The following is a 13617-nucleotide window of genomic DNA, read 5'->3' as shown; positions in this document are numbered from 1 at the left end:
AGCGGGATTTACCAGGACTGGCAAGCTCTGCAACTGAGTGACAAAACGTTTTATGCAAGTGTGTTCCACCAGGAAACTAACTCATACCCTGCACACATCTCTCCCTAAAAGGAGCCTTGTTTACTCTCTCTGGTTTCTTCGTGTGCACCCAGTCACATACCATATTCCTGACAACTGAGGTGTGGAAGCACCTTGCTCTCTTCAAGAGAGGCTAAGACTGAAAACTCAATCTTTGAACAACTGTTGAACTCAAATCTTAATCAGCGACGACTTCCTTGACATCAACACAGTATCTACATGTTGCCAAAAGGGAATTATCAGCCCCCCTGAACTTTTTGTAAGTAGTTTCTCTCTTAAAACAATTCATGCTCTGCTAAGAATTTGGTGGTGTTGGCCCAACAACCAAGCTCAATTTAATGCACTGCCCAAAACTTTGCCTAAGAGAGAAAGAAAGTTGACCAACCTCAGCCCCTCCCAGCACATCAAAAGCACCTGTATGTAAAAGAGGAAAACCAGCTGAACTAAGCTTTTACACTTCCACAGATAAGCTTCCACACATGACCCAGAATATAAACTGATGCTGATAAGCCTGCTCGAGTCTGAAATGAACCTGGAAAACAGCTCCAGAAAGCATGAACTGACTCATTTATGTCTACAGAGCACCATGTATGACATTTTAAATGCCCATACAGTCGTGACCAACTCTTCATGCACTTCAGCAGAAGCATCCAGTTACTCCACCTACCTCGAAATCCCAGGCAGCCTCCCACAACTGCCTAAGTGTCAAAAGACCCAGCTGTCTCCTGCTCAACCATCAACTGGGAATATCTCTACAATATTTACTTCCATTCTAGGTTGCTATAATATGCCAAAAAATAATAGAAGACATTTAAACCAAAAAACAGCAGGCACAAATTTAATCCCCAAATCAAAAACGAAAACCTACACTGGTTTTTCCTTATCACATTTAGGTTCACGTTAATACTAACCCAAATTTCTATTGATGCAAAGCTGCCACAGACTTGCTTGTTTTAAGGGACTCCAAATAGTCTTGCAAGAAAGAGCTAAGCTTTTATTTGGGTTCACAAACCCAGTTATTGCTGTGCATTTCACAGCTGTGCTCAACTGAACAAGCAACGGCCGATCTACACTCACTGTGCTACTTCATGGGCTGAGCTTTCTCTGTTTGACACATTATCCTGCATGGTTATGAAGTAATTGAAAGATTAACAGCCTTTCCATCTTCTGGAATGGACACTAGAGAAGAAACATTGGGGGGAAAAAGATAGTTCTCTGGGCTCTTCTGCCATGAGAAGTTGTGGATGCCCCATCCCCAGAAGCATTCAAGAACAGGTTGGATGGAGCTCTGAGTGTGGAAGGTGTCCCTGCCCATGGCAGAGGGGTTGGAGCTAGCTTTGAGGTCTCTTCCAACCCAAACCATTCTGTGATGCCATGAATTAGTAGCACTTATTCAGGCTGCTATCCAATTCTCTTTAATTAACTCCAGTTTGGGGAAAGATGTGACTTTCTTGAAGACAACTGTTCCAATACACCCACTCTGTAACTCTGATGCCCTCCTTCCTGGCCCATAGCATCCTCCTGGCTTCACTACCACCTTCCTGCACCACAAGGCTCTTTTCTCCCCCACATTTTCCGTATCTTCTCAGAAACAGAGCATCCTTGCTCTTGCATCTCTTCTAACTAAATCCATTTACCAGCCTTTTCGCTCCTGCTTAAGCAAGCTCTCCTCAATGAATGTAGATACAAAAATAGCAAAAGTGCTGCAAGGCAGCTACAGCACGTGGTGCACTGCATAGGTTTCACTGCTTCCCCTCCCTCATTTTTAAAAGCACTGTAAAAGGATTAAGTAGGCACTTTTATTTCTGAATATACGCATCAGTGTCAAGCAATTTCTGTGTTTAAGCCAATATATTCAGGTGCTCCTTGGCTAATCAAGTCTGACAGGCTCTTTGTTTAAGAAAACTAAGACGTGAAGTACAATAATTCTGTTGCCTTGAGGATGCAAGAGACAGCACACTGCTGACTGGTTAATATAATATGCACATTTATCAACTCAAACAATATTGTGTTGACACTGTTAAGTGGGTAGGTTGCAGATCTTGGGATGGCATCATTCTCACTACAAGAAGGATGAGCAAATTCACTGCATCTTGAACTAACTCAGAAGTATTCAGCAAAAACTATAAATAAATTGAGAAAAATAAGTTACAAACTGATGAAGAGAGATGATTTCCCATGGCATCACAAAATAAACAAAACTAGTTGTTAAAAGATGAGATTTTTTAAGCAAACCTTGATCCAGATTTTAAGCCCAGCACAATAATAGATATTTATTACCCAGCAAAGGGATGGGGGGGGGGGGAAGGATTCTCTGCCACCAGCTTGCATTTAAGTCAAATCTCCAAAACACAAACATGCTATTGTCTAGGGATCAAAGTACACACAGAGATGGGATTTCTCCTCATCATTTCTGCCTTTCCATCAGACACTGCCCCAGTCCCTGCCAGGTGGGTGGGAAGGGAGGTACCCAGCACTGCAGAAGCCCACACAAACCCCTTGTAAAAGTTACACTTCCTTTCCACGTGGCCTCTGACACCTCAGCATCAAAGCACTGGTCACTACCAGAGTGGAGTTTACATTTTAACAAGCCCAGGGAAAGGAAACCTACAGCACCAACCAACTCTTGGTTCCTAGTCAACATCTTCTCAAGGTCATGATAAAGCTGGTTGGTGGCAAGTGTCATTGACCCAAGCTGGCATCAGAAACAGTCCTCTAGCTGACTTCCTACCATCCTTCTGTTGGCACAAGGTTCTCTTCCTGACTGCCTCTAGCAACACTTCCATGAGGACACACCAAAGCCCTGGTCACCGTGTTCATAGAATAATAGAATCATAGAATCAACCTGGTTGGAGGAGACCTCAGAGATCATTGAGTCCAACCCTACTGTGGTTACCAGACCATGGCACTAAGTGCCACATCCAGTCTCAGCTTGAAAACCTCCAGGGATGGGGAATCCACCACCTCCCTGGGCAGCACATTCTCTGTAAAAAATCTCTTCCTAATATCCAACCTAACCCTCCCCTGGCAGAGCTTGAGTCTGTGCCCTCTTGTCCTCCTGCTGGTTGCCTGGGAGAAGAGACCAACCCCCACCTGACTCCAACCTCCTGTCAGGGAGTTGCAGAGGGTGAGAAGGTCTCCCCTGAGCCTCCTCTTCTCCAGGCTGAACACCCCCAGCTCCCTCAGCCTCTGCTCATGGCACTTGTGCTCCAGTCCCTTCACCAGCCTCGTTGCTCTTCTCTGGACTCCTCAATGTCCCTCCTGAGCTGAGGGGCCAGAACTGAGCACAGGATTCAAGGTGTGGCCTCAGCTGTGCCAAGTCCAGGGGCAGAATCACCTCCCTGGTCCTGCTGACCACACTGTTCCTGACCCAGCCCAGGATGCCATTGGCCTTCTTGGCCACCTGAGCACACTGCTGGCTCATGTTCAGCTTTCTATCCATCCAATCTCAGGCCCAAGGGATGGGAGAGGGCCAGGGAAAACCATTAGTTAAAACCAATGTCAGTTCTGTTTATAGAAACTGGCCTTCTGAATTTAGTAAGAGTGATTGTCAGATATTATAATTTTTATCACGCACTACAAAAAGGCCTGATATAAAACACTGTTGCCCAACAGACAGCAGGTATAGATCTGGATTCCTGCAATTATGGATGCATTTTCAGATCTTCTTTAGTTGGATATGGTACTACCAACATTTTTGCACATGTCAGATGAAAAGCTTTTTTCCAAGGAGCTAACTGCTAACCAGAAGGTAAGGGCAAGAACTCTTCAAAGCAATTTCAGACATGCCAAAGCAGAATTTTGACAGAGCCCATACTGCCTCAAATTACTGCATTTCACGAAATGGGCACTGACTATGCAAACAACATTCAAACAAAAAGAAAAACCACCCAGAAAATACAGTGTCAGTACTGTGGCCCCTTGTCTGGTTTTAGGGTGCAATAACGATGATCTGATAATGGAACTAAACTGGAAGTCCATGCAGTAGAGCAGGATTTACCAGGAGGGGGCAATGCAACTACACATGCATCTGGTGTACACCAACAAATTCAGCCTCTCGTTCATACAGTGAGAAATGCTGAAGATACAGATATTCTAATTTTAAACTCACAAAATGTTATTACTCTGCTTTCTATTCAGATGAAGGTTGATAAATATATATATTAATTATTTCTTTCACAAAGAATTAGGTAGCCTGGTATCAGCTTAGGGAGAGGATTGGCAAGATTAAGAAAGAGACTTTTGCTTTGTCCACTCTAGAGATAAACTAGAAGTTGAATTTCTTACTCAGTACCAATCCAAGCTGCAGCAGATAGGAATAATCTCCCCTCCTGTAAAAAAAACAAACCCCTGGCAAAAACTGCCTGCAGGTACAGGTACATTAGCACCTTGGTTCAGATCAGGAGTGCTCTTTTGAAATGAATCATCCAATCACTGCCACTTAGCCAGTTTTGTTTCATATTTTGAAGATGTCTTGGAGTGCCAACCACTCCTTTTGGATGAAATTAAAAAGGCAGATGCACTCCAACCACAAGGAGGCATGCAGTCTAGACCTCAGCTAGTCCAAAGGAATTTCTCCTGTCTTTAAACACATGGAATGAAGTCTTCAGGTCTTCAGCACTTTAATTATTGTGCTCTACAATCTGCTTCCACAGGACTGTACTACTTGCCAATGGAGCTACAACCTACCACTTCAAAAACATCCACCTTATGTTCCCATAAACAGGGACACCTTTTCACAAAGTTATCCTGAACTGTGGAGATCCACACAGAATGGGATTCCACCACAGCCAACTCTGAATTTCCCAATCTAGACTCCGTTTTGCAAAATACAAATTCAAATAGTTTTTGACACCCAGGAGTTTTGATACCCAGCAGTTGTCTCCATGTTGCTGAACAGTACATGGATACATGTTAGAACAGCCAGGAACAGTCCAGATTTCTTGTTTTAATTATCTGAATACTTGTATAGTTGATAGCCTTTTTATGACTTTTAAGGAGGGTTGGGGATAGGACAAAGAATCTCCTTCCCAAAATGTCTCAGCTAATTTCCTTGTTCTTTGACCGCATATCATTTTCACCTCCTCAGTAACACATGGATTATAAGGTTCCTGCAACAAGGAGCTTCAGAAGTCACCTACATGCCTTTTAAAAAGCAATCTTTTCTCTAATACTGCTAAGAATTACACTTTTTGGCAGATGTCCTAAACACCGTTCCTGTTACAGTCTCGGTCAAAACTGTCTAGGCTCTGTGCCAGCATTGTCAGAACAAGCCCTCAGTTTTAATTTAGGAAGCAAGGAGGGGAGGAAGTATAAGCAACTTGTCCAGGATGATTATCTAATACATAAAATTCTACCAAAGAATATTAAACATGTATATGCAAACATACATTTACTTTACACAAGGTAAAATTACAAGAAAGCAAGGCCTGGTAAAAATATCAACTAAGTTGTGGAAACCCAGAGATTCAAGGCCTGACTGTAATCTTAACTTGCATTACCAAGCTCTTCATTGTTTACTGCTTCATCAAAACAGGGGGGTGAGTTAAGGACAAAGTGACAACATTTCAATATTTTGGCCTTCAATTGTGTCACAACACTGATGTTTATCTAAATATGTGTCTACCACCCTTCCCCCATCTGAAAGAGCTTGTTTTGGCTGCTGTTTTGTTAAAAATCTCTTGGGATCAGACATTTTTTCCAACACAAGATCCAACAAACTAAGTGTGGGTTTTTCGAGAGCTGAGCGTGAGCCTTTTTTGACATTCACTTTAAGAAGTGAACCTGCAAAAGGAAACCTTTATAACTCATTCATACTTATGCCTTCAAGGGAACCAGGCAGAGGTTACAGACCAGTAAGAGGCAACACAAGGAATCCTACAAATTTTACATGGTTTACTGTGCAACCTTATTCAGTATTACAACAATCTACATCACATGTTGTCTCGTGGCTGTGGAAGCTGTCACTTTGTTTTGCATTTTAAAAAGCAGGGCTGATTAAACATAGCTTTCAGGTAACTGCCTTTTCCTTTCAGCTGCTCATTATGTTAGGACATCTGCAATATCCCCCAAAAGTTCAACCCTGAGCAGCAAAAATGGTGCATTGCTTTGTTTCCACTCCGAGCAGCAGCATCTCCTTCATTTTAAAAAGAAAATCCAGATTTTAGGAGTTGCACTGATTACTAAAGTTAAATGACCTAGATAATTTAATTGTAATCCTCTTCCTCGACAAAAAAAAAAAAAATACTGCCTGCAGAACCTTAGAGATTAAAGGGGCATTCAAGAGAAACCATTGACTCCTGTACTAAGCAAAATTTTAGAGACTAAGCAGTATCTCAACTTTTGCTCACCTCTGACAACATCTATTAAAGATTTTTCATTTTCCTCTTTTTTTCTAGGAGCTTTTTTTATTACTTGCTCCCCCCACAAAATTGCTACAGAATCTAAAAGCAGCTGGAAGTGCTATGATGTTTATCTTGGCATTCTCAGAAGGGTGGGGAAGAAACAGAAGAGAAAGGGAGTTCAGATGCCTCCCCCTTGTCCCTCCTTCTGGATTCATGTGTGACTGAATCTTAGCTACCAATCCCTCCTTGCAGCAGCACTAAACTCATTTGCACATTGAAAAAGAAGGATAAGGAGCATAATGTGACCTGGAAAGCTATTTGGAACTTTGTATTATTTGTTATGCAAACACGACACGAGATGCAAATCAACATTTGGTCCTGGTTGTGTCCTCATTAAACATTACCAGGATTTGGAAAACCAGACTGGGTGTAGTTTTTCCATCATTGCTGAGTGAACAGTTGAAACAGAGACTCAAGCAAGAGGTCATTTAAGGACAACTGGAATTTGACCCTGCACTTCCTGAGGAGCCAGAGGATTGGTTTCACTTCAGCTCTGTGTCATACCCAGCTCTGGCCTGAAGAGCTGTTTTGAAACTCTCCTACCTCTGAAGCTCACACTGCATATTCCATCTACATATAGATACATATATCTATGCACATGAGATCTTAGGAGGTGAAAAGCATGACAGAACAACATTGTACATTTACTTTCTCTCATCTTCCAGCAGTGTATGGAAATTGCATACCATATGATAAAAGTGTGATTTACATACTTGTCATTCTTGCAGAATTATAATTTTAACACTGATTTATAAAACATATTTATAGAGCTACCTTTAAAGATTCCTTCCAACCCAAACCATTCTATGGTCTAGGTGGCTTTTAGTTATTATGCTACTATGCATGAGAGAGTAATGCATTAAAATATAGGCTACCATGAAAGAGAAATGTGTGAAACTTCATGTGTGAAAACACAGATGTTTGAGAAAGCTTTAAAGGGAATTTTGGACTATGTTATGGCCCCAAAAAAAGTAACCTTGAGAAAAAAAAAATACATCTGGGAATAATTAATGTCTCCCCTTCTCTACAGCTACCTAAACCTAGACATGCTGCCTCTTCTTTGGAACAGACACCAAGACACAGCCTTCCCCTAAATAAACACCCTCAAACAACCCAGCTCAGGCTCCTGTGGCCTCCACAGGAGCTGTTGGATGTTCAAATGCTTTGGAAGTGCTTCTATTCAAGCAGCCAGGTATGGATTCAAGTGCTTTGCTCTACATTTGCTGGTGGATTTCCACATGTTGTTTTCTTTCCTGAGATGTGCTGGGGCTACAGGGAGCTCTTTTCAAATTGGAAACACAAGTGGAAAAGGAGCTTCTGCCCCCCAAGCTTCAATCATCTGTTTCTACCTCTTCTAGTCGCCTCCTTTGCTCCTTCTGCTGCTCGATGCGTTTCTGCCTCTCTGCCAGCAGTTGCCTCTTGTATTCCTCCTGCTCACGGAGCTGCTGCTCCTGCAGCAGCTGCTGCCTCCGATAGGCCTCGGACCGTTCCTTGTTTTCCTGCTGCAGCCTCAGGAAATCACGTCGGAGGGTTGATTCTCCAGGCACATTGACAATGGAACTGCAACAAGAGGAAGTTAAAGCCTCCTGGATGATAAAGCCTGATGGGCCATTAAATACCTTTTTCCAAAGCAAGGGAAGATGAATAAAATATATCATGATGTTAAAAGTTTAATCTCGTTTCTTTTGGAGCGAAGACACCGGAGGCATGTCAAGCACACCCTCTCAGTGGAGGGTGTGAAATGAGGCCAAGCAAAATAAGCACCACCAATGCTGGCATTGTGGAGACCCTGGTCAATCATATTTGCAAGAAATCTCCCTCCATCCAGAGCTTGTTGGCTCTAAGCCATAGGAGTGGGAGCTTTAAAACCTTTAGCATAGGTGTTCCAATCATTTGGGTGGTTTGTGCCTTCACTTAATAAGAGACAGCAATTTAACATGTCCATGATTTATCATCACTGACTTTTAGACTTACTTGGCATGGAGTCCCCAGAGCTACCCCAAAAGCAATTATTACCTTGGCTCTCCTTCTTGTTCAGGCACTTCCTCCTCTTCTTCTTCACTTCCACTATATTCATACTCTGTCTCATCTAACAGGAAAGAAACAAAGGCCTAGTTAGCACTTATGTTTAATTTGGGGACAATGAGGATTGGCAGTTGCACCTCAGTGAACCTCAGTTCCTCCATCCCCTCCAGTTCCTCAACCTGTTCCTGTCCCCTTCAGTGAGATCTATCAGAGACCCTAGAACTCATTCCATATATACAGCCCATCTTCCCAGAGCTGTAAAACATCACAGTGTTTACAGGAGACTTTCAGCAAGTTCCCTGCACAACACCAGGTTTTCTATGTAAGACAAGACACTTGGAGAACCTCAGCACCACCTGAATGAAGAGAAAGGCTGCCCAAAACATTTGCTTGTGATGGGTTATTTCCTGTGAGTATAATGATTTATGGCACTATTCCAGGAAATGAACCTACCACAGACCAAGAAATCTCCCTCCATGTAATTGAAATGAACCTACCACAGACTAAGAAAGGGAAAGGCATATATGCCAATATCCTCCTAAATGCTGTTTAATGCTTGTATGGACGAGGCAGTTGCCCAGAAGGGAGTAAAATTTAACTGACTTAATTGACACTTTCTCTGTAAAGGACAGAAATAAAGCTAAAACTCTGCTAGCAGTCAAAATACGTGACAAAGAACCTCTGAAGGATTTGGGTTGTATGGAGCTTTTCTAGGGGTATGGATTTAGTATGCAAAGCAGGACAAAAATAGGTGTTTTTGACAAGTTGCAATACTTGATTATCAGAAACTGCATACCTTTCTCTCCTCTCTTCTTCCTGGTCCTGTCTATATGGTCCTTGAGCTGGATTCGGACTTGCCTTTCATTTGGTTGGTCACGTATAAAGGGATGTTTCAACAGTTGTTCTGTAGAAGGTCTTTGCATGTAATTCTTCACTAGACAACCTTCTATAAAGCTGAAAAACTTTTTTGACCTGAGAAAGCAGGAAGGAAAAATTTAAAAACCAAGAAAACCCCAAGATTACAGGTAAAACTCACTGAAACAATTTTTCTGTTCTTCCTCAAAGTCTAATTCCTTTCCTCACAGGGTATCAAAGAGTACAACATCCCAGAGGATGGTACAAGTGCTGCCTGCAAGTGCTTCTAAGCAGAGCTGAGTGTGTTCCAGCTGAGCACTGGGCTGGATGGACACATACCTGCAGTGCTTAGGCACAGCCTCATACTACTGTGTCCTCTTCCACAGGCATAATTGCCCTGAAAATCAGGATCTATTAGCAAAGGTAAATCATGCAAACCTAGCCCTGCTACTTCTGGATCAGAGCTGGATGGAATCCAGCTTGCTTGGAGCAGAGGCAGGGCAGCTCTGATGTGCCTCCACCTGCCCATGTTATCTAAGGGCACATCTGCTTCAGACAGCCAGACCCAAAGTTGGGAGAACAGCATTCACCATTCTCCTGACATGGGCAGCACCTCATTGCTTTTGTCTGCACCTAGGCTCACAGAGGTAGACCTGTGAGACTTTGAGATGATTTTATGTTTTACCTGAAGGTCAACACCAAAACAAAAATCCTCATAGAACAACAGGGGGATGTTGATCAATGTTGGCTCAACACAGGCACTTGGGGTCAAATTCTCCCTGACACAATTTTAGGGCATGAACTGAACTGAGCTCGTCCTGCATACAGAGTAACATGAGAGGGTATGGGAGTTAGCCAAGCTGCAGTTCCACCTTCCTAGATTTGCACTGCATTTGAACTCCTGAAAAGAGGATTTCTCCAGGCACAAGTTACCAAACAACCTGCCTTGCAAAATGTCAGTACTGGAAATATTCAAAACTGCAGTGAAGCACTGAAAGAGGTTTCCCAGAGAATTGGAATGGAAGTCCATCATCTTTGAGCTCCCTTCCAACTCAAGTCATTCTATGATGATTCTCTGATTTTTCTGTCATCATTTAGCCTGTTTTCTCCTAACCTGCCACTGAGCACACTACCAAAACAGCTGAGTCACAGCATCACTGGCTTTGACCAGAGTTGGTTTTTAATTGGTAGGTGCTCTCAACCTGCTCTGCTGCTTGGAGAGCAAACACCCCCACTCCATGGCCCTTCCAACTCAAGTCATTCTATGATGATTCTCTGATTTTTCTGTCATCATTTAGCCTGTTTTCTCCTAACCTGCCACTGAGCACACTACCAAAACAGCTGAGTCACAGCATCACTGGCTTTGACCAGAGTTGGTTTTTAATTGGTAGGTGCTCTCAACCTGCTCTGCTGCTTGGAGAGCAAACACCCCCACTCCATGGTTAAGTGCAAAGACAATGGTTTCCATCCATCAGTTCACTTTCCTACTGTAATCAAAAAGACTGAATTCAAGGTAACTCAGATTTTTTTAGTCCTCACACCCTAAGTGACATTATTCCATGTAAGAAGCTTAATGAAAGGCTTATGCAAATAGTGTATATGCATCTCTATTCCTTTAATATATGCAGAAAGCAAGTGTGAGACAGTGATGCCTTGACAGTACAAGTGCATAAATAAGTCAATCCAGGTAAAGACCAAGCCCAGCAAGGAAGCCAAGTTGCTCTTATGTTGATATTCAATAGGCAGTCAAATCAATTCATTATTTTGACAGGATCACAGCATCCTGTGATCACATTCCATCTATGAGAAACCTCTTTCTAGGGAGTATTTTTGTTTCATATGTGCCAGTTTTAACCAGTAACTGGGAGGAAATCCTCCGATACTAATGGATTCTTCTCAGCTGGCAAGAAGCTCACACTCAATTCCAACCGTTTACAATAATTATAGTAAAAGCCTTCATTAGCTTTAATAGCTCCTTTCTATTTAGCAACTAGAACACTATACTACTGTTCTGTTTCTGTGTTATGATACATCTGAGAAAACATACTGCGTATTAAGAGTGTTGCAGGAGTTTATTGTTTAAAATATGGCTCCATTTGTCACTTTACTACAGATGCTGCTCTGTCAAGGGAAAAAGCATGGTGTTTATTTTCACAGAATTTGAGATAAAATTTCTCTGGGACAAACACAAGCTTTTTATTTCATGCTTTGATTCAAGTGGCACAAAAGATAACAGAGGAATTTTTGCTAACTTAAATCACTTTACAGTTCTGTGGAAGCAGCAACAAAACAGTATGTGAATGAGACATGAGAAAACATCATGCTACAAAAGGCTACAAACCAGATGTAACTAATACATACCATTTCTTGGATTTTAACCGTGGGGGAGGGTTCCTGGGTATCAGAAAGAGTGCCCTCATGGGATGCATGTCACAAAGAGCTGAAGGGAAGAAAACAAAACCAAACAGAGAGATACAGATATTGGTTTAGTTGTTCTCTGTCAATACCATGACTTCAGCTTCTATAACCATTCCCACCATCCCAAACGTACATGCAGCAGGTGCAGACACAACACAGCTAAATGGAGTTAGCCCCAAATGACAACAATTCCACAGCTCAATGTGCCAAGGGCAGAGCCAAAACCAGAGAGAGATCGAAGCATGGATTAACCTTCAAGAATCAACCATGATGGGAATATCTGAGCATGGCCCTCCTCCAGCCTCAAGTCATCTCACTTACTTTCCAGTCAATAAAATATTGGGAGATGATGATGGCAGAAGGGAAGAATGACAGTTACTGTTTGATATAATCTTCCCTCCATCTGCCCTTCTCTCCCATTATGTAGGATGCCTCATTTTTACTCTCCAGAGTACTCCAAGGCATGACAGTTTTGAGGCATGGGAGGGTCACAAAAAAGGATTCCCTGTGGAACTGAAATGCAAACCCATAATTTTTGCCAAAAGAAGTCCTGTTGGTGTCAGCAGGCACTTAGTGTGAGTCTGGGATCTGTCACACAACCTTTCCTCCAGTCCATAGCAAAGCAACACAGCAGAGCCATCCCAGGGAAACAAGGGAGCAGGGAGAAAGGCTGCCCAAGAAAAGTTATTAGAAACAAATCTTCTGTTTTAACCATCTTCCTATGTTTGACCTCTTGCACCATCAGTCTCTGCCTGAGTGATCACTGCAGGAAGAGGTGATGTTTTCCACACAACAGAAATTCAGGAGAAACAGACTGATCATGGCAAAGAAGCCCCTTGGATGCCTGTGGGTCCCAGGAGATCATCAAGCTTAGAGACAGACTCTTCAGCTGCCACTGGAGGAGGAGGCAGAGCCCACATGCCAGAGGACAAGAGCTGTTTGGTGTTCACATTAGATCTTTGCTTACTTCTCAAATGCTCCTCTTGTGCTTTTACACAAAGAGGGGCCAAGTTCTGCTTCGGTTTGGAAATGACAAAATCTTATTGCCCAATCCTAGGCTTCCAAAGCCCACAGACACAGCTTTTAATTGAAAGGCATCCAGGCAACTGAGTGCACTGAGCAAAAAGGTATGGCAAAAAGGAGGTCAAGTGGTAACTCAAACACTGTCAATACAACTCTGACTGAGGTGCTCTGGGAGCAGCTCTCACATGGACATCCATACACATGTGCAATTAGGAAGGAAAAAAAATAAAACCCTCAAACCATCAGATGTCCTGAAACAAGAATCAACACAAGAGCTTGTGATCTGATTTATAAATCATATGTTAAATTCAACAACAAAAACTATCAGGCAGCAGCTATGATGGAATCACTGTTTTTCAGCTGGGAAGTAACAATACTTCGTTTCAACTCGATTCTTTCAAAGACAGACATTTCAAGCTGGGCTGTGCTGTGGTGGTAGGTTTTTATGTGTAAAAAAAAAATGAACTTACTCTTAGGTATTCTGGGCTGTTATTTTTTAAATACAGAGCTCCAGCTGAGGGTGAGGATATTTGCAAGTTCAGTAAGGACATAAAAATTATCATTAAAAGCCAAAACATCCTGCCTAACTTCTTTTTTTCAAAGACAGACATTTCAAGCTGGGCTGTGCTGTGGTGGTAGGTTTTTATGTGTAAAAAAAAAATGAACTTACTCTTAGGTATTCTGGGCTGTTATTTTTTAAATACAGAGCTCCAGCTGAGGGTGAGGATATTTGCAAGTTCAGTAAGGACATAAAAATTATCATTAAAAGCCAAAACATCCTGCCTAACTTCTTTTCTTTTCAAACTGCCCCACT

At 42.3% G+C, this 13617-nt stretch overlaps 1 protein-coding gene across 1 annotated transcript in view; it reads right to left on the bottom strand.

Moving 5' to 3' along the window:
* MAP4K4 (mitogen-activated protein kinase kinase kinase kinase 4) overlaps positions 1-13617 on the bottom strand; it is an 89441-nt gene that overhangs the window by 36611 nt on the left and 39213 nt on the right. The window contains exons 7-10 of the mRNA XM_009082476.1: positions 11724-11802; positions 9304-9479; positions 8499-8571; positions 7832-8042 (exon numbers count right to left, since the gene is read on the bottom strand). Coding sequence (XP_009080724.1) covers positions 7832-8042; positions 8499-8571; positions 9304-9479; positions 11724-11802 — 539 coding nt within the window. The remainder of the gene's footprint in view (positions 1-7831; positions 8043-8498; positions 8572-9303; positions 9480-11723; positions 11803-13617) is intronic.

The sequence above is a fragment of the Acanthisitta chloris genome, unplaced genomic scaffold (genome assembly GCF_000695815.1).
Source record: "Acanthisitta chloris isolate BGI_N310 unplaced genomic scaffold, ASM69581v1 scaffold3549, whole genome shotgun sequence".
In the NCBI taxonomy this organism is placed as follows: Eukaryota; Metazoa; Chordata; class Aves; order Passeriformes; family Acanthisittidae; genus Acanthisitta; species Acanthisitta chloris.
This window is presented reverse-complemented; position numbering and strand designations above follow the sequence as displayed.